At 44.5% G+C, this 20,234-nt stretch overlaps 1 protein-coding gene across 1 annotated transcript; it reads right to left on the bottom strand.

Moving 5' to 3' along the window:
* Nucleotides 1–466: 466 nt before the first annotated feature.
* pi4kaa (phosphatidylinositol 4-kinase, catalytic, alpha a) lies at nt 467–19,629 on the bottom strand. The gene is made up of 54 exons (XM_029515664.1): nt 19,531–19,629; nt 17,503–17,619; nt 17,319–17,412; nt 17,016–17,104; nt 16,712–16,784; nt 16,329–16,582; nt 16,164–16,230; nt 15,947–16,095; nt 15,783–15,848; nt 15,611–15,707; nt 15,337–15,528; nt 15,158–15,258; nt 14,943–15,072; nt 14,731–14,860; nt 14,552–14,647; nt 13,836–14,019; nt 13,378–13,478; nt 13,125–13,293; nt 12,787–12,837; nt 12,577–12,685; nt 12,336–12,472; nt 12,124–12,257; nt 11,958–12,040; nt 11,789–11,859; nt 11,581–11,705; nt 11,412–11,493; nt 11,055–11,138; nt 10,891–10,980; nt 10,675–10,794; nt 10,481–10,573; nt 10,180–10,336; nt 9,907–10,034; nt 9,653–9,811; nt 9,230–9,381; nt 9,010–9,117; nt 8,779–8,906; nt 7,676–7,831; nt 7,223–7,302; nt 6,927–7,126; nt 6,679–6,766; nt 5,940–6,107; nt 5,802–5,855; nt 5,596–5,716; nt 5,368–5,497; nt 5,215–5,285; nt 5,001–5,073; nt 4,733–4,913; nt 4,546–4,650; nt 4,323–4,448; nt 3,914–4,034; nt 3,677–3,836; nt 3,513–3,602; nt 3,214–3,297; nt 467–3,122 (listed from the first exon to the last, which is right to left on the bottom strand). Exons 1-54 carry the CDS (start codon nt 19,627–19,629, stop codon nt 3,071–3,073), a joined length of 6,279 nt encoding a protein of 2,092 aa, XP_029371524.1. The 3' UTR covers nt 467–3,070.
* Between the last annotated feature and the right edge of the window lie 605 nt (nt 19,630–20,234).

Here is a 20,234-nt window from a genome sequence, read left to right as displayed (position 1 = left end):
GTAATGAATAAAGTTCTTAACAGCATTTACTCACGTTGTTCATGGTTTCTTTTGTTTTTTCTGATTTTCAGTGAAAAGTAGAAACTGGAACTAGAACTTAACTCTGACTTCAGTGTTCAGTGTTGGATAATGAAGTCGACCTTTGACCTCATGGATATTAAAATTCCTTTTATTTTTTATTTTATCCATCAGCTGCCTATAAAAGCCAACTTTGACTCTAGCTCTAACTCTAGAGGGGCGACTTGCCTGGATTGTAAACAGGTCAGATTGTATTGAAATGTATGGGAAAATGGACCTTACGTCTCACTTGATTTATTACCAATATCCTTTCAATGCAGCATGATGTGATATTTGAATATTTGAGTGTTGGTGCCTATTTATGAGGAAAAACCTTCAGGTTCACAAAAACAAGATGAGCTGAAAACACAATAAGAAAATAAAAAATTTAACAAAAACAACCAGCGTGTCATGAAGAAATATTCCACACATTTAATCTGGTAACAGTTTTCACAGATGGGCAGAATAACAGATGTGATCTTCATCTTGGCTGGCAATGGTGTCGCCACAAACTGAGCAAATTACCAACAAACTACAACCCCACTCTCTCTCTCTCTTTCTGTCTGTCTCGCACGCATACACTCACACACACACACAGCATATATTTTACACACCATGACCAACACCTGTAGTTCACAGGAAGCAGTGGACATTAGGGATAAACGGATTTAAACAACAATTCAATAAAATCAACTGCATTAAAAATGGCGTCGTCAGATTTGTCTTCTTCAGCCATGTCCGTCAGGAAGTCACGGCTGCAACATAAAACACTTCTCACACAACAACGATTGAGGTGGAATGAATCATCCTTTGAACACAACAACACACAGATACAGCATCGATAATACACGTGAGTACATTGCATAAAGTTAGAGTTCTCTTTTTGTCAAGTATTACTACAGCTGAGAAATGGCTTTTTAGGTGTAATCATCATCCAACAGAAGCCAAACCGAAGAGGTTTAAAGTACCTCAAACACTCAAAGAGGAATGTTTCCAAACAGGGTTCGACACACAAACAGTGAGAGGTTTGTATACATGTACGACACCTGTATTTTGACACAGGACTGAGACCTGAAGGATGTGGGTCAGATCTGGTTTACCCTGTGTGCTGCATCAACTCCTTCCTCCTGGTCTTTCCCACGACAGGAAGTCAGTGACCCGTAGCTCAACTCATCGTCACGGATTCTGCTTTTATTTCCAAAATGTCAAACCCAAGCTGCGGTTTAGTTTCTCAAAGTAAATGAGTTAAAATCTCACGTTTAATTTTTGTCAAACAGTCAGAGTGTGGCAGCACGGCGGTTTAGTGGTTAGTGCTGTACTCCGGTTTCCTCCCACCGTCCAAAAACATCATGTTTGGGTTCAGTGGTGACTCTAAACTGTCCGTACGTCTGTCTGTCTCTGTGATGGACTGGAGACCTGCCCAGGGTGAGCTGGGATTGACTCCAGAACCTCCCGTGACCCGGAAACAGATCAGAGGTAGAAGACGAGTGATTGAGGGAGTCAGAGGGAGCTCAGCTATATTTTTTTTTCATATATTAGTTGACAGTCTGGAGTTAAAAAGTTAAACGGACGTGAGCTTTATCCTGGTGTCGTACCAGACGTAGCATACGTCACAAAGTTATCTTGTTTGTTGTGGAAACTCAACGCAGGACCTGTGGCGTGGCTTTGGTTGGCTGGTGGTGGGTGATGTCACTGACTTCCTGTCGTTCCTTCGTAAGAGATTTGACCTAAAAGCTGACATGAGGAGGTGCGACGTGACGGACTTTGAAAATAAACATTAAAGTTAAAGGTTTTAAAATCTTCTGATAAATATGCTCTGCACATTTATTTTTACAAGTTCCACAAATATCACAGACAAACTGCTGTGACCTCCGTGTGATTCTAAAGTAAATACTACAGCATCATTATTACCTTTGATTTTCTACACAACTTTACATTTCTAAAGACTACAGTTTGATTAATGCTGATTGATTCCTGCATTGATTTTTAATCTGTGATTTCATTACACTGCACATTGTTTTAATCTCTGTTTGAAGTGACAGTAGACAACTTTGATTCAACTCATCTTTATGAAGTAAATGTCATAATGGCTGCAGAATGATGACACCATCTGCGCTTAGATTGGTTTTCCTTGAAGGAAGTGTGCCACATCAAAACTAGAAGACAATGCTTTCTGTTAGCTACTGATATCCAGGTAGTTTAAGTAAGAACATCCCCAGTCGTTGGAGGCGGTTGGGAGGATGAGACTCTGCTTGGATCGGGACAAAGCAGATTCGTTGGGGTTTGATCCGTGCCTGGATCGGAGATGGGACAGAACCTGCTGTGATTTTATTCCCTTCATGACAGCACTGCACTCAGAGTTTGCGCTCTTATGGTTGTACCCATGCTGGTAACACTAGCACTATAAACAAACTAACGGTCCGACTGATAATCCATACAAAGGGCACACGTCCTGCTGGCAACCTTTCTAAAACGAGCCGAGGTGAAAGTTGTCTATTGCCACTTAATCATCAGTAGGTGGCATTAATGAATACTGTGATTTATAAAGTGCATAAAAGTGGAGAACAGCATCATAACAAAATGATAACAATGATTAAAAGAGCTGCTTTGACAAACATTAGAAATATGGCTCCTGTTATGGCCGTCTTCCTCTAGTGTGACAGTTTTGTTCGTGTTTGTCGAGTGACAAATAACAGCATCAAGAAGAAAAATACTTAAAGGGTGATTGAAATACCTCTTTTGGTTTACGTCTTACATTGTCCCCGACTCTCAAGTGAAACTAAGAGCTACTTAAAAACTCAGAAGTGCTTCATAAACTCTGACAACTTACAGTAAAACTGAGGAATACGGATCAAAGTGCCACATTATTGTCTGTCTCACAAGGAGCAGGATGAAACCCAGATCAGCCTGAAGTGCATCATGCACCATATTCAAAACATCTAGAAGGAGGTTTGCATTGCTTGTTTGGAGATGCGTGTGTTGGAACGTACAGCGGCGCGCCGGCAGGACTTCCTCAGTACGGGATCTGGTTCTGGTAATACTGCAGCATGTCGTAGGTTTTGCTCCTGAGGAAAAAAAAAACAAAACAGTGAAACACTTCAGCTGAGAAGTTCCTTACACAGACATCACAACTCATCAACTGAGTCGGCTCCTCACCTGCTGCTGAGGAAACAGCTCTGGATGATTTTGATGATGAACGCTGCGGCTTCCTTCTCACTCATGTGGGGATTAAACCGACCTCTGATTTAAAAAAGAACAACAAATACACACCAAGTGATATTTTAAGTGGCGTGCAGTGATTCTACAGCCAGTTGGGGGCAGCAGAACTGGCTGCAAACACATCAACAACATATCCAAATCAAAGGAGCTGTCATTTGAAAAAGAAAAAAATGATCATATGTGCCATCTCTCCTCACACACACAGACACAGACACACACTCGCCTGCTGGACTTACTTGAGGAGTTTAATGGTTTGTCCTCTGAAGCATGGGAGTCCAGTGTCCAGCATAAGTGTCACTAGAGAAACCACTGCGTCCATATAGGGTCTGTTTGTGCAGGAGAGAACAAAACTAAGCAAAACAAAGGGACAAAAGAACAACAAACAAAGAAGGCTTCTCACCGCACAGCCAGGTATCCTCTCACACACATCTCCATGAACCATTTGAAGGGAGTGGCCTCCATCTTTCCTCCCATGATCATCACCATCTCGTCCGTCAGCTTTATGTCCGGCTCCCAGCCCAGGTTCCCGCCGGGCGAGCTCTCGAACATGAAGCCGAAGTCTGGACAGAACGAGGTGAGGAAACAATGAACTCAGCTCAGTGAACGAAAAGGAAGAAGAAGACGTGCGACACCGTACCGATGTGGATGAGGTGGCCCTTGCTGTCCAGCATGATGTTGCCGTTGTGTCTGTCCTTGATCTGCAGCAGGAACAGTAGAAGGCTGTAGGCGGCCATGCTGCGGATGAAGTTATAACGAGCCTGCAGGACGGAGAAGGACACACAATGTTTGGGTCTTATAAAAACTCCAGTATCCCTCCATGTTTGAGGAAGGTGGTCAAGTTTAATTCCAACATCATTTTATAGATATTTTAGTGAATTTATTCTTCTCTTCTTGCCAATCAGGAAAATATTGAAAGCCAAAATGTAGAAAAGGTCTTTCCTTCATGCTTTTATCTCATTCTATTTTGTGTTTGTATGAAGTGCTTTATGTTTCATCTTGTTTCTGTTTTGTCACACACTTAAAGCCAAAGGGGAAAACCTCCACACCTTCTGGAAGGCGAGGGTGGACTCGTCGCCGTACTGGTTACGGAAGTAATCGTACATCCCGAAGTCTGTCTGCCTGCCGAGCTGGTCTCTGGACTTACAGTCTGGGATGCACTCAATCACACCACACTGAGGAGAAGAAGATCATTTCATCACAACCGGACTCGCGCTTTCACTTCAGGATGTGCCGTTTTCACGATGGACTTAGAGGAAATGAAACTCTTACTCCAGGTGCAGTAGCCACCACTCTGTACGGGAAGACGAACAGATCCAGACCAACCAGCTGGAATATATTTTTAAAAAGCCCGATGATCTGCAGAGCGAGCATGTCCTACAGAGGGAGGAGAGGCTCATGGGTAAAAGGTCAGAGCTCTCAGGTCACAGTAGATTTGAGGCACAGAGGAGTCAGGTACCTGTCTGCAGTCATCCCCGACTTTAAAGATAGCGGCCTGCCAGCAGGTCCTTCGTGACCCGTCTGGATTCTCCTCTCCGTCCTCCAAAGAGTCTGACGGGCAGCGGAGCCCTTCCCGCTCCAGCTCGCTCACCCCGCAGCGTTTCACCTTAAACTTGGCCAGATATGGTGCCTTGGCAGCGCTGCAATGACAGAGGACACCCCCCATTAAGCTAAGGTCAAAGAGCAGGGACGGAACAGAAGCTCCACCACATTTATCACATCATTACCTCTGCATAGGTGTTCCAGATTTATAGTCGATGTCCAGCACGATAGCTTCAGGATTACTTGGCAAGTAACAGCCTAGAGAAAGAGTGAAGGGTGAAAAAGATTCATACACTATTTGCTTTTCTCACTTTGCTGATTTGTAAAAAATAATAAAAGTTTATATTGTAAATGCTAAATTGATGAACTTTGATGTCCAGACCTGCATCATTCTGTTACCTGGCTGCACTTTGATGTCTGACAGAGCTTTGAGACAGGCTCGTTTCCTCTCCTCTCCCTTAGGAACCGGCCTGAAAAACAAAACCCAAAAACACATCAGGGTTTTTCATCACGGTCGAACCTCCTCCGTGAAGACGTGTGATGTGAGCGTACTTGATGATGGCTGACACGTTGGTGATCTTGTTGAAGAAGTCAAACTCCCTCTGATAGAAATCTTTGGCTGGACCTGACAGAGAGCTGGTGATCTCCTCCACCATCTGCTCTAACAGATCCCCGATGTCAGCTACACAAACACATCGATGTAGAGTCGTTATTAATTCATTAGATTTAGTTGAGCAGAAGGGTGTTTTTCTCTGTAACTTTAAAAAACACTCTGCTCACGATCTTTTTGGTGTCCCTCCTCATCCATGAAGATGTTGGTCTTCATGTTCCAGATGAACTGGTGGGCGAGAAGCTGAGACTTCTGGGCCGCCCACAGGATGTACTCCCGGACGTAACCCATCTAAGCCACACACAGAGTCAGATTACCAACCAAATATCAACCTGCTGTGAGGTCGTGGAGCGGCGGCAGAGCCGGGAATATTTACCTTATCGTAACGGAGAGCCTGTACAATCTGAGGAATGTAGAACAAGATGGCATCCTGAAGGGGAAAACACACACTCAATAGAGTCGCTTCGGCACAAAAGAGTGAACGAATGTGATTTCAGCTGACGTGGAGACTTACTGGAGGAAAGGAGCGCAGCACTTTGACCCCATACTGGGCGGTGAGAGGATGGGGAGGGTACATGCTGCTGAAGTAGGACAGGCCGGTGGGCGGATCAGCGGGGGCCCAACACAGGATGTGGCTGAGCTCGGGAGAGTCGGCGTCAATCGTGTGCCAAGTCACCAGGAACTGATCAAACAGAGAAAAATAAAACTTTATTTCCACACAGGTTTTACTTTCTCTTACATACTCGGCTACAATCGATCCAAGCAGCTGCAGCTCAGCTCCTGATTGGCTCCATGTGGAGGGCCGGCCTCACCCCTCTCCTGGCCTCCCTCCACAGGCTCCCAATTCCCCTCGGGGTAGATTTCAAGGCTCTATTGTTTGTCTTTAAAGCTCTCAAAGGGCCAACCCTCCCCCCTACATCACCTCCTGCACTCAGCCCCTCAGATCATCCTCCTCACCACCACTCCTTTATTTAAGTGTTTTTTGGAAGGCTGCAGAGAAAAAAGAACCAGAAACACACTTTGGACAAGAATGATACTTATCTCCCCGTCTTTGTCAGATCTGCCCCGTTCACTCACTCCTTTAATGTAACCTGAAATTTCTCTTTTCTCACAAGCCTCATGTTGGTCACTCTGCTTGTTTTATTGATTGTTCATCTTCCTGACTCTGTTTTGATTGTGGTGTTTGACATGTCAGTTTTTTAAACTGGGCTTTACAGATAAATTTGAATTTGAATTGAAGACTCTGGTTTTACCTTGACGGCCTCGGGTACATCACTGACGGCTCCGGGGTCAAGTCTCACCAGCCTGGTGACCTCAGCCACGATGGCGTCGTTTTTAAACCTGGGAAACAAGAAATGACAAACAGAAATAATCAACAATGTGAAAGGGGATTTTATTTAAATTCATTATTTTGCCCTTGTTAGACGCATTCATCCAACTTTTTACAAGTTTCCAGAACAGTTGTACAAGAAGAGCTTTTTCTGGGAAACGAGTCAGAAACCTTGTCGGCAGCTGCATAGCCAGGTATGGTGCGATGCTCCAGGCCAGGTTGACGTTGTCCTTCCACTGCTTCTCGGTGAGACTGATGTATTTGGACCTCCAGTTTGCGATGCTGGTCTCCACCGACTGCTCCGTGGCGATGGCCAGCTCCTGAGTGGACAGGGGGTTGTACCAGGTCGTCAGCCGTTCGATCTCGCTGGCCTGGGGAGACGGCACACAGAGGGAAGAGGATTGATGATGATGATGAGGAGGAGGAGCAGAGATTAGAGGCAGGGCAGTGTTCTGATCAGTTCTCACCAGTAAGGCCAACAACAGAGTCCTGCGTTTCATGTAGTATTTGTGAAGCTGCGTCCCTCTGTTACTCTTCTTGGACGTTCCTGGAGACAAAGACAGAAAGAAACACACATTCTGTCATTGTTCATTGTTCGTATTCATTTTTATTTGATGATTATTTTATGTATTGTTTTCTTCTTACAAGCTGACTTTCATTACTTCAACTTTTGATATGCTCTTTTTATTTATTTTATGTTTCATTCATCTTTTTTCAGCCTTCCAATTCAAATCCATGAAATTCACAGTGATGATTCCTCACTTACTGTTGTGTTGTTTTTAATTATTTAGTGCTCTGAATGTTTGTGGTGTGTGTCTGTGCCTTTTCTTTTTTTAAATCACTTAGTTTTACACACTTGGACTAAAACTGCTGTACAAATTAAGGCAAATGTTTTTGGATGGATAGACTGAAGGCAATACCTGATTTCTTGGACGTGGTGGACATGCCACTGGACAGCGGGTAGGTGTTGATCCAGCCCTGGCTGCTCTGCTGGGAGCGAGAGCTGGAGTCCATGTTGCTCCTGAGGTCGGCGGCGTTCATCACTGACAGACTGTTCAAGGACGGGTCCTGATTATCTGCCCACACACAAACATCGTCAGTACACAATGACGACGCACTGTTTTCTTTATTGTACAATTCAGCAGCATTTATCAATTTGAAATTTGAGCACGGGTTGTTTGCACATATATGTAATTCTCAGTAATAAACGTTCAGACTTGTAAACAGTGACAAACATCAATAATATGATCGATGAAGAGGAGGAGGAGGAGTTTCTGAAGAGATGAGCTTCAATTAGTCCTCTGATGATGCTCGTGTGATGTTCATGCATTTGCAGGGAAATCCATATAGAAGCTGCCTTAAACCACTGATACTGGGTCAGATACTGTTTTATCTTGTTAATGCGTGAAGTGGGAGGCAGGGGTCGATGAATCTGATCCAGGATCTGCGATTAGAGGAGTCATCTACCTGAGGCGGTTTGATGTATATGAAAATGAGATTATGTCTTTGCTCGGGGTCATTCGGGGGGGGTGAGGGGGGAGAAAAGCAGTTCTTCGCTTTCTCGTTTCTTCCCTTGAGATCAAATTGATGAGTCGAGGAGAGGGCGGCAGACGGGTGGGCGGACGTGATGAATTATCATGCATCTTAACGCAGCTGACAAATTTGTGCTTTTCCTCACAGCTGCTGAACATCAGAAGGTGAAGCAGACTGATTGTGGTAGAAAAAGGACTCAAATAGGTGGAAAAGTAGAAAAAAGAGGGAGAAGTGGAAAAAAAAGCTATTAAACCTTAAAAAAATGAGTCAAGGTCCATACAAGAGACAGTTTCAGGATCTGTCAGCAGCGCCGTGAGGAGAAAAGGCGTCAAACTTGTCAGGCGTAAACGCATGCCCCTGCTGCGGTGCAGTCCGCGCTCCACCGCTTTAGGCTTACTTAAGATAGATATCGGAGAAGTGCTGGACACGATAAGCGATCCAAATATCCCGGCAGAGAGTGTGCTCGGAGCCGGGGTAGTACCAAGCTCACCGGGTGGGACCAGGTGGCGCTCTGTCAGATACTTCTTGTCAGACAGGATGCTGGCGTAGAAACGGATGATGATGCTGATGTCCTCACGGAGACGTTTGTCACCTTGGGTGGGAAACTTTGGAGAGACGCTGCAGAGACCCAGAGAAGAGAGTTCAGACTGTCAGCAGTTTTGTTAGATTTCTTTTTAATTGTGGGGTGTGATGCGTAAGCCAGAAATCAAAGTTCAAGTACCTGAAGTAATCAAAGGCTGTTGAATAGATCTTCTCTCTGAGCACATTTCTCACAGTGGTGTTGGTGACGACGTCCGAGTGGAGCAGAGCCAGACCCAGAGTCAGCAGCCTGGAGACAGAGGAGCAGGTTCAGTACAAACACAACACCGAGCTAGTTCCACTCACCGCGGCGACTCCTGGGAGACAAAACTGACATCGATCTCGATGCTTTTGCTCTCTACCTGAATCGTGGTCCGATGGCAGCTACGTGGCGGTTGAGGCTACTCTTGGCCCCGCCCACATTGAGTGACAGCGAGCGCTGAAGTAAGCTGCAGAAGATCTCCACTTGATCTGCGCTGGAATACTTGGCTATCTCAAACCTCTGGACGATAAACTGGAGCAAAGGAGGCAGATAAAAAAGGCTGTTAGTGACGCTGACATGTTGCTGCTGTCCGCTTTGAATTATAACTTTTATTTTCATGGTGGTTGTGAGCTGAGTTTTTCTATCCAGATGTGGCTGTTTGTTGTTTTTGTTACCACCCCTCTTGTTTTGGGCATTTAAACTTTGAACTAGTCCAGAAATCTGGCTCCTTCAGTCCCTCCTACCACCCTTCGACCAGCTTGAGGCCTAAACATACAACAATGAACAGAATTTCCTCCCTGACCTCGATCCATATGTGGTGAGGGGTCACATCTGGAGGGCAGGGGATGGGCTGACTTTCCTCCGATGCAGCCAGAGGATCCGCCTCCACCTGGGCGTCTGAGAACAACCCCATCTTCAGCTCCACAGTCATCTGCCACGCTCCCGCCATCTCCCGCATGAACTGGGGAGACACAGAGGAGCGATGACATGTCCACAATGCAAACAGAATAATAATTTAAAAAACAAAACAAAACGAAAAAACAAAAACCTACGTACTGGTACTTCTACTCCAACACGAGCCGCTAGCAGCCACTCCCAGCAAGCAATGGCCGTTTCCATGCCGTGCTCTGTAAACATCTTGAGAGGAGACCAGCAGAGGTGGTGTAGGAGCTGAGGATCACAGTCTGGGAACCAAATAATAAATACATAGAATAATTATTCATATATAATAACACTCACAAGCAAAGTGTTTGCAGAGAGAGAAAACTTCATCCTTATTTTCTACATGAAGATGTAAAAATTGTAAAATGAGTTCTGAGTCCTTTGGACCTTTGGAGCTGATGAGCAGGGCAGCCAGTTTGAACATGGCCTCAGTGAAGGCCTCAGGCTGTGCCGAGTCCAGAGTTTCTCCCATCTGCTTGATCATCAGGCGGCTCAGATCAGACTGTCCTTGGACCGCCTGGGCAAAGTGGATCATCCCTGATACCTGCACAGACATGAGCAGGAGACAGATGTAGGAGCTCGGATCTACAAGCCCACTTAAACCTCCATTAAAGGAAACCTAAAAACGGTGCAGAATCAAAGCTCATCGTTAGACTGGCATCAAATAGGCATGATCAGGTGGTTTTACCTCTCCGGCGTATCTGTTCCTGAGGTTAAGCGAGGCCATGAAGTTGGAGTAGTCCTTCTTCACGCAGGCTGGCCTCTCAGTCAGCTGAGTGGACTAGAGGAAGAAACAAGACAAAGGATAATAATGATGAAACACTGCGCAACAACATTTCTGTCTGATTATCAGACTCTTTAAGCTCAGTTTGTGTGACGCACCCCCAGAGTGATGCTCTGTCTGTTGTAGCCAGCGAAGTGCAGGATGCTCTCTGTGGCCATGGCCAGGCCGGTGTGCTGGGAGAGACCTGACACCCAGATCTGGTGTTTGTTCAGATACTCCTGAAAAAACCACAAAGGAGGACGACTGATTAAATCCAAGTCCAAACGTAGACTAAATTTATTATCTTATAGGCAGAGGTTGGTGTAAGATGTTACTTGTAGGTGGGATTTGGTCACAGATGGAGCCCACTTCATCGCCTCTTTAAGGATCTCCCCACACCGAGCAGCGAAGTCCTTCACTATGCTCTGCAGTTAAAGATGTAATATGTTTCAAGAAGTGTGAAAATGAAACTAAGTGTCTCTTCATCAAATCTCTTTACCTCTCTGGCTTCGTATGTGTCTGGGACTGTGATGCTGTACGGCGTGTCTGGGATGTCGTAGTAAGGCTGGTCTTTGTGAATGTCCTGTAGAGCAGCACAGTCTTTATTATTACAACCGTCATGGTGTCAAGTCTCAGAGAGATGATACAGGATGGTAGAGCTGTGGACGATGAGCTCAGAGAGATCATTGACTTTTTTATCTGTTAATATCACATAAAGTGTATAAAATCTGTCTAAAGTCTAAAAGGAAGTACAAAGTCTTCCTCTTTGCTCTGTTTCTCTGGATATTTTCACAGAATTACAAAAGGAAAACGTGGTTGTTACTGTCCCTGAAAAGAGGGAATGACAGCTCCTTACTGCACTGAGGGACAGCGACAACGTCTGCAGGATGTCCAGCAGTGTCTTCAGCACACGGCCGCTCCACAGCAGGTGGGGGAAACTGAAGAGTGAGAAAACTGTGTGTTGGCACTGCCGGCCTGAACCTGAATTTTAAACCATTCATCAAAGTTTATCTTCGTGCTCTCACGTTTCGGCCAGGCCAGAGAGATACTTGTCGGCCACTCTGCGTATCCTCTTGTGGATGTGGTTGAAGTTGACCAGGAGGAACTGAGCGTGGTGTTCAAGCTCCTCCTCGTGGGCTTTGGTTTTGGGCTGAAAATGTGACACTTTGTTTACATACACAGCGTAATGAGACACAATGAGTGCTACACGAGACACAAGGTTCGTCTTCTTACTTTTGTCTTCATCATCTCCAGGAAGACACCAAAAACTTTGTCACTGACGGCAATCACACACTGCATCATACCTGAAGGGAAATCCATGTACAACGTTAACATGATAATCTATTATTTAATCATGTTACATAACTTTAATCCAACAGAATGTTTGTTTTCATCTTTTCACCAGATTTATCTTTCTGAATCGCTCTGTCCTCAAAGTATCTGAACATGATCTGGAAACGATCAGAGTCCAGAGAACGCTGCATCCTGACAGGGACGGAGAGAGAAGCTTAAAGTTACCATCATGCGAGGCGATATCATGCTGATGTGTAGATGTCATGTTTGTTTACCTCATGTACTCCAGCCTGTAAACAGACAGTAAATATGTGGACATGGCGAAGTCCAATTTGTTGATCAGAGCGGCCACTTCAGGAGGTGGGTCAAGCAAGTTGATGATGGTGGTGCGCAGCTCATTCAGCTCCGTCTTTAAACCACAAACTACAGTCAGAGGACATATCGTGTGTTTTTGTGGACATGGGTGAGGGTGTGTGTGTTCTCGTACCGGGGTGACGGTGTCGTTCTTCAGAGCCGAGTTGTACTGCAGCTCTGAGCGCAGAGGTTCTCCGCTGGGGAACGTGAGCAGTGGTGACTTGGTTGCGATCTCGCAGACCCCTTCGTACCACTCCGCTGGCCACAGACCTGAGGATTGAAACGGGGACAGATCGAGTGCGACATGTTTTGAGTTTTCAGGTGCACCGCTGACACAGGAAGTGACAGAATATTACTGAGCTAGCTTTGTCTACCTGAACCCTCCACTGCAAACCCCATGACCACGGAGTAGAGCCAGAAGTCCCTGAAGAGCTTCTGCAGACGTGGCTTTGCTTCCTTAATTGGTGGCAACCTTTTCGTCAACTAGCAGCAGGAGGACAAAGACCAGATCTCAGGAGGTACGACCATAACGAGCATTAAACAGGATCTACCTGCACATAAACTTAGATATCCAAACCACTTACCACCGCAATGACTGGGATCAGGACACCGAGGTTTCCAGCACTGCTTGACGCCTGTGGAGAAGAATTTTTTAGAAAAGTAGAAAAGACATTACAAGTCATTAGACCAACAAAGAAGTAGAAGAATAGCGTAAAATTATATCCCTGTTTACCCAGAGTCATCAAATATGATCAATTTCTTTGAAACATCGACACAAGAGCTCTTTTGTTAGGTTACACATATAGAAAGTTTGAAAATGAAAACAAACCATGAGTTGAAGATAAAAAAAACCTAAAAGATATTAAAGGTAAACTGTCTCTCTGCAGGTATTTGAGTCAATAGAGTCTAAATTATGTTGTACCTTGAGAGCTGCACCTTTGTCAGAGGCTCTCTCGCTGGCTCTCTTCCCCTCTAAGCCGAGCTGAACGAAGAGCTCCAGTAGGTTGACCAGCAGCTCGTCGACCATCTGCTCGGCCTGAACGTTGGCGGCGATGTTCCCCAGAGCGTTTATCACAGCCAGGGAGCAGTGTCTGCCCAGAGAGGGAGGAAGGAGCGTTCACTTACTCAGAGTTCAGGACATACCCGTCTCATTCTTCATGTCGTCAACAGCTCACCTGTATCCATGGTCCTTGTAGTCTTTGGTGGAATAGACCATAGAACTGGCCTTGACACTGATCTGCTGGAACAGATTCCACACCTCCTGGTAGATGTATTGCTGAGGTGAAAGAAAGAATATATATATATATATATTAACCAACTTGTGGTCATTTCTTCTGCCAACCAATCAAGTTTCAGGAAATATAGACACATTTCATAGTCACCATTTTGGTAGAAAACTACATCATCATGACCTCCAGTTGTGACCTTGACCTTTGTTCCACCAAATTATAATCAGTTTTTACTCCTGTCCAAATTAATATTTGTGGTAAATTTGAAGAGGGTGACTCAAACATAACATGAAAATCAGATGGACGGACAACCTGAGAGCACTGACTGTAACAAGATCTAAATGATCTGTCACTGACACAGTTAGAATAACCAATCAGGAAAACTTAGAGGTACACAAACTTACATTGCCTGTAATGACCATGCAGCCCAGCTGGTCTATGATAAGAACGTCGAGCTGGGAGGGAGGCTGACAGAACTTCTGCTGCAGGATCTGGAGGATGGGCTCCATGACTCTTGGCGTGTCCCGCAAAGCCACGGCAATGTTACCCAACGCCCTGATGGTGTGGTCTGGGATCAGGTGGGCATCCCTGAGGAGAGATGGCGGAGTGTAAACACCCTCTATTCATTCTAATCAAAGTTAGAACAACAGGAATGTTACGCCCAAGCGTAAGGGAAACCAGAGCAAAACATCAAAAGTGTGACTCCGGTCATTCCCAACTCCCAACAAAGACCCACAAAGTGTTTTTATTTACAATAAGTAACCAGGTAGAAAACGCATCCACAAGGGCACAGCTAAATACCAAACCTAACCTGACCAAATAAAGACACCCAGCTAAACTTCTTAACCAAGAAAAAAGAAAACAGCTACCAGGTCTACTGTACAACAAAAATAATAAGAGAAACAAAACTACATAGGTTTTAGGCCAAAGAATCAGGGATCAAAAGTGCAGCACAGCCCAGCATGGTCCGGTGTAGGAGCCACATCGAGCTCAGTTGAACTTCCTTTTTAAAGGGGAAACCAGCCAGCCACCTGGAAAAGGAAATGGGACACACCCCTGCGCACACATACACAACAAGATATGTAAATGGCCAAAGGTCATAACAGGAAGCTTGACTCACTTGTCGTTCTCCTGATAGATGTAGAGACGGTTGGACAGGCTGGCGAGAAAAGCCTCCACTATGACGCTGTCCATCGTCAGTCCAGCTTTCAGACACCTGAGAACGGAGGGAGAGCCTGGAGACTACAGGCCGTGTTGATGCTAAAGTGTCTACAGGAGGAAGTGGAAGCATGTGTTCACCTGCAGATGTTGTCTATAGAGATGTCCCGCAGCTGCTCGTACATGGAGGGCTGGCTCTTCTTGCTGGCGTTGGTGCTGAGGGTCGACTGGGAGTGTTCGTTGGTCACGTGGATCTTTATCTCACTGCCGCCTTGGAAAGTGGTTTATTTGTGAGAAAAACACTGAATTGGAAAAAAGGAAAGTGCTCTTGTTGATTTGGGTACCATTGTTACCTGGAGTGCACTGGCTGTGGTATTTGTAAAGCTTCACCAAAACAGGAGAGGGCACCACCAGGAAGTCTCTCAGCGACATGGTGACAGAATGAGCCACCACAGGGAAGCGCTCACACAAACGACCCAAACCCTGGACACAGTTTTCGGGATGTTTGAGTTCAATTCTTCCAAAAGAAGATATAACGTGGATAAAGAGACAGGCGGTGAAGTGTTACCTGTAAACAGCAAATGAGGAGCGGCATGTGAGCGATGATGACTTTGCTGGACGTCTTCGACTGCAGCTTCTCTGACAGTTTGGTGCAGAGGTTTTCGGCTCCTGGTGGAAAACAGTAACTTTTCAGAGGCAATTTCTCACACGTGCTCACTTCCTGTCTGAATGAAACACAGCTCTCACCCTGCTCCTCAGTAACAGCCCACACCATCAGGTCCACGCAGGCAGCGTTGGCCTGACAGCGCAGTTTGAGCGGACTCAGTTCGCTCTGCAGGTACTCGACGTCGTGCAGGATCCTCTGCAGCTCTGACTGGCTGCTGATGAACTGCTCCAGGGCGAAGTCATGAACCTCCTTCACGTAGTCCGTCTGCAAGTCTGGTGAACAGAGAACACCAAGTTATTATATTCTTGGCTTTAAAGGCTAAATTCAATGAGAAGAGGAAAGTGGACTCTTTACCTTTTAAATTGTACAGGGTGTCTCTTAGCATTTTAAATATGGCGACATAAAGTGGATCACTGAAGGTTTTGTAGTACAGATGAAGACCAGGACTCAGCTACAGAAGAAGAAACAAACATATTAATGAACAGGTTGTGTTAAAATAGAGTGAATAACCATCTGAAGGTCTTACCTCAGTAAGTTCAGCCAAGGCATCATCCAGAGATTTAAAAAATGTCTCAGAGACAAATTGTTCAACCTATTCAAGAAAAAAGGGACCATTGTTTGTTTTTTCATACAATGTAGCTACATTTATGTGGTCTTTTCCTTTTAATATAATTATTGCTGACTGCTGACCATGTGAAGGAGCTGCCTGAGCATATCCAGAGGGACGCGAAACTCTCCCGAGCTGCTCCCAGTGAAAAGAGGTGAGACAGAGAAGCTGGAGCTGATGGTGGAGAAGTAGTAATCTGGGTCCACTGCACTGCCGTCGGGGAGGTATGAGCCTGAAGAGAGTATTAAAAAGGTCACTAATGTAATGCCTCACAGCCTCAGCTTCTGTCAGGTCACTTACCTTCGAAGTACTGAGCAGAGGGATCCGCAGGGGAGCTGGGCGTCAGGCCTGATCTCTCCGGACTGGCCTAAAAACAAAAGGGAAAACGTGACAACTTGCGGCTCCACTTCCTGGTTGGTCTTTAGCTTTGTCGTCTTGTCTTTTTTATGTTCTGACAGTTAATACCTGCTGTGACACTGAGGAGCCTTTACGTTTCAGAGTGTCTGCCTGACACGCTGTGAGCAACGAGCTCGGCAGGATGGACCGGAAGTCATTGAACGACCTCCGACGGGAGACGTCGCTGTCGTCGCCGGTGGGCAGCAAGGGAGCGATGGGTCGAGGGAACAGCTTGGACAGTAAAGGCTCATCAGTGTTGCTGTATCTGCCAAACGCTCGAGCAACACCGAGCAGTGTCGGTACAGTGTACCTACACAGGTATTCTGTAAGAGACATTAAATGACATTAAAAAATGTGATAACTAGATAAAGAGTTAAGGATGAAGCAATTAGAGTCTATATCCAGCCAAAAGCTCAAACGCTGCTTTTGAAAAGGGATCGTTATGTTGATACCTTTATCATGAGCCTCTGGATCCTTGCAGATATCTTGCAGCACCTGCATGATGTCCATGATTGCCTCCAGGATCTGACAAAGATGTGACATCATCACATAAACATGTACGTCTCCACTCACAATATACAAGTGAAAATGTTCTCACAGTCGGGGCTCATAAAAGAAAATTATCAAAACAAGACTTATGTATTGTGGTCACACATCTGAGCCCAGATCTTGTGAGGTCAGCATGATGTCACAAAGTCAAGGGGGACAGATCTTTGAAACAAAGCAAACTTATCACACTGTGATGCAAACACAAACCTGCCCTCGTAAGGTCTCATCACGCTGAGCGACATCTGAGAGCAGCGTTACAAGACAGAAGCTGAAGTTCTCTGCCACAGGAAGAGTTTCTGCAACACAGGAGGGTCTAATTAAATCATCAATGACACCCAAATGTCCACCAACAGTCCAGCTCATAATAACACAGCATTTAATGGTCCATACGATCTATTAGAAATTAGGTCTAGGTTGGAAATCAAACCAGTGAAAGTATCAAATGTCTCAAAGGAAATTTTCACAGCCTGGATTCACTGAGACTTAAAACCAGCCTTGCTGTATCGTTACCTCTACATTTGCGTTCTGAGCTTTCCTCAATCCAATGGACTTTAGGAAGCCCTTTGAGCAACCCGAGAAGGTAGGGGACGATGGCATCTTTGTGCTGCAACACAAGCATTGGGTCACGGCGGCTATATCAACACCAGCAACAAAAACACCACAAAGTGAAGCCGAGTGGGAAAAAAACGTTCACCTGCAGGTTTGACTCTACAAGGAAGATGCCCAGGGCAATGACAGCATCCCTCCTCCTCTCATCCAGCTGGAAGACTCCTCTGAAATCCACTGGGCACATGCATTGTAGCTTCTGGACCTGCGGGAAGTCAAGACATGTTTCATGATCAGATGGGCTGACAGGCTATTTGGATGATCCAGTCTTGTATTGGAGCTACAGATTTCACCTGCCCACGGGGATTAAACGGACTCATCATTCACATCTACTTCCATTAGCAGTAATTAATTTCTCGGCCGAAATTGACTTCAGGAATTGGGCCAAAATCCTGCCTCTGGCATTAATTAGTTTAATGCAGACGGGCGAGATGTGAGGTCAGAGATGAATTAACTGTCGTCTAAAAACAGGGAGTGAGACCAGAGTCCCTGAACATTTTATCTGTGGGACTCTCAAACTGAAGCCAGAATAAGAGAGTTCTGATTCATCTGCCATGGAAAGGCACGAACGCTACATTTTACATTAACACATCCCCATCGGCCCATTTCTACATGGCAAAAATTCTGTAAAACGTAAATGAATTCAAATTTTCATCAGATTTTGTGCCAAAGATCAACATCAGCCTCTTAATGAAAAAGTTGGAGCTGTCCCAACAGCATCCATCCATCACACATCATTAGTGCTTTTAAGCCAATAACGTAATGAATCTATACACAAAGATTCAAAACTATAACCAGGTCACATTTTTCTTGAGTTTCTGAACAATTGTACTTGGTATTTTTCTCTTTTCTCCGACAATGAATCAGAACAATAACATCATGGTCTGACTATACTTCAGTAGGCAGAGAAAACAGGAAGAAATATGTTTCCACAAACTAACACAATGCGTTTGCACATCGATGGGCTGATTGCTCATTGTCTTATTGCTACCACAGTACTTTCATCATAAGATACACTTCCTGTTTACAGTTCCCCATCTGGTTCAATGTCAGTGGTTCTGGTAAGGTCCACTTCTGCCTGCTCTTCAGGGATATTTCATAAAATGAAACTTCTCCTTTTTCTGTAAATTATAACGAGAACTCAGATCTTATCCTCCCTCTTTTTGTGGTCACATTAGCCTGTTACCTCAGAGTTTCTATGTGACCATGTTGGGTATTGGACATTATAGAAGCCAGCTGTGTTTTCTTTCACCAGAATAACACCTGAGCCTTAGGTTTTCTATATTTCAGTTTGTTTTGTGGTCATTTCATGTAAAAACCCCAAACAATACTTAATTTATGCAAAGAACTAATAATACACATGCATTTAATTGATTCATTTGATCATTGTAGTGAATGATTTGCCTCGCAGCCAAAAATATTTCATTTGAAGATGCAGCTATTGGTTGATTAAACAATATTAAAAATAAAAGACACCACCTATTTTTATATGAATGTACTGTTCCAGCTTTTAGACAAAGACTAAATGAATTAATCAGATGGATAATCAACCAGTTTTACCCATTAGACTCATTTTGACATTTTCTACCTCTTCTGATGAACCAGTTGTTGCAGCAGAATAATTCAGTTTGTGTTTCAGCTGTTTGTCATAAAACTGAACAAAACATCACGAAGCAAAAATGAAAAAGTTCTGTTGTGTTTCTGCGAAGATGAATGAACAACAGCAAAGTTTGTACAGGACACTTTTCTGTATGAATGACTTGATGAGCTGGAAAGAAAAGGAGTCAGTTAATGGGAGAATTAGTTTTTCTTCCTTGAAGTGTTGACAGACAGGAAGATTAACTCCATGTTTTAAAGACAGCTAACATTAGCCGGAGTTACCAAAGCATCCAAGTCAGAGACAACTCCAGTTTTTCCCATTAAATAACAAAATCAGACAACAATTCACACACAGACACATCAGAACGACACTTTAGCTGTTTTGTAGACGAGCAACAAGAGAAGGAAGACAGACTCAAAGCTGGGCCTCAGAGTGCCGAACCCGGACCGGGATCGGTCTTAGCTCGGCGTCGTTAGCGTCGTTAGCGTCGTTAGCACCGTTAGCTCCTTTAGCTACCTTGTCTATCGGCGCCTGTCGGTGAGCGGCGAGAGACCGGGCCAAGGACAACACGGTGCTGAAGTAGAATCCTCGGCTCCCTCCTCCATTAAGAGACATGTTTTGTTCAAAAATAAAAAAAATAAAAGAAGCCCTAAAGCTGCTGGATGGACATCTTTCATTCGTCCTGAGGAGGAGTCCGGTCCGCACTGACAACTACGGCAAGCGAAGAGTCCCAACAACGCGAAGCAAGGTCACAATGAGCGAACGAGAGGAATAATAATAATAATTTAAATAAATGTTCACAGGGGCCAAATCAATCAAACAACAGCACACATGGAGTGAAAGAAAAGAAAACATCTTTCACATTTACATTTATTCCACTGTTGAAATTCTAATTCAGTCAAAACTGAGAAAAATGTGTGTTGCAGTTTAATAATAACTGAATTAAATGAATTAGTATTGTTATTTGAAGTAGAAGTGTTATTATATTACTATTATTACCATCAGTATTCCTTCCTTTCTTCTTCTTCTTATTTAAAATTATTTTAGTTTATTGTTGATATTTAGACACATGATGTGAGGAAAACTTATTTTCTTCTAATTTACAGCATTTCTCAGAGACATCCAGAATAAATGTGCCAGGACACTATTATAATTCTGTAGTAAAACTAAAAAAACGTTTGTTGACTAATGCTTTCAACTTTGCTTGTTTTTTTTTACTA

The sequence above is a fragment of the Echeneis naucrates genome, chromosome 12, assembly GCF_900963305.1.
Source record: "Echeneis naucrates chromosome 12, fEcheNa1.1, whole genome shotgun sequence".
Lineage (NCBI taxonomy): Eukaryota > Metazoa > Chordata > Actinopteri > Carangiformes > Echeneidae > Echeneis > Echeneis naucrates.
This window is presented reverse-complemented; position numbering and strand designations above follow the sequence as displayed.

What these genes read in the sequence shown, in the direction of transcription:
- pi4kaa (XM_029515664.1), bottom strand. Translation starts at nt 19,629, where the DNA reads ATGTCTCTTAATGGAGGAGGGAGCCGAGGATTCTACTTCAGCACCGTG. An exon ending in TCTGGAACACCTATGCAGAG is followed by an intron (nt 4,914 to 5,000) that starts GTAATGATGTGA and finishes CTGTCATTGCAG; the next exon opens with CGCTGCCAAGGCACCATATC. An exon ending in TGGTGGCTACTGCACCTGGA is followed by an intron (nt 4,449 to 4,545) that starts GTAAGAGTTTCA and finishes TCTTCTCCTCAG; the next exon opens with TGTGGTGTGATTGAGTGCAT.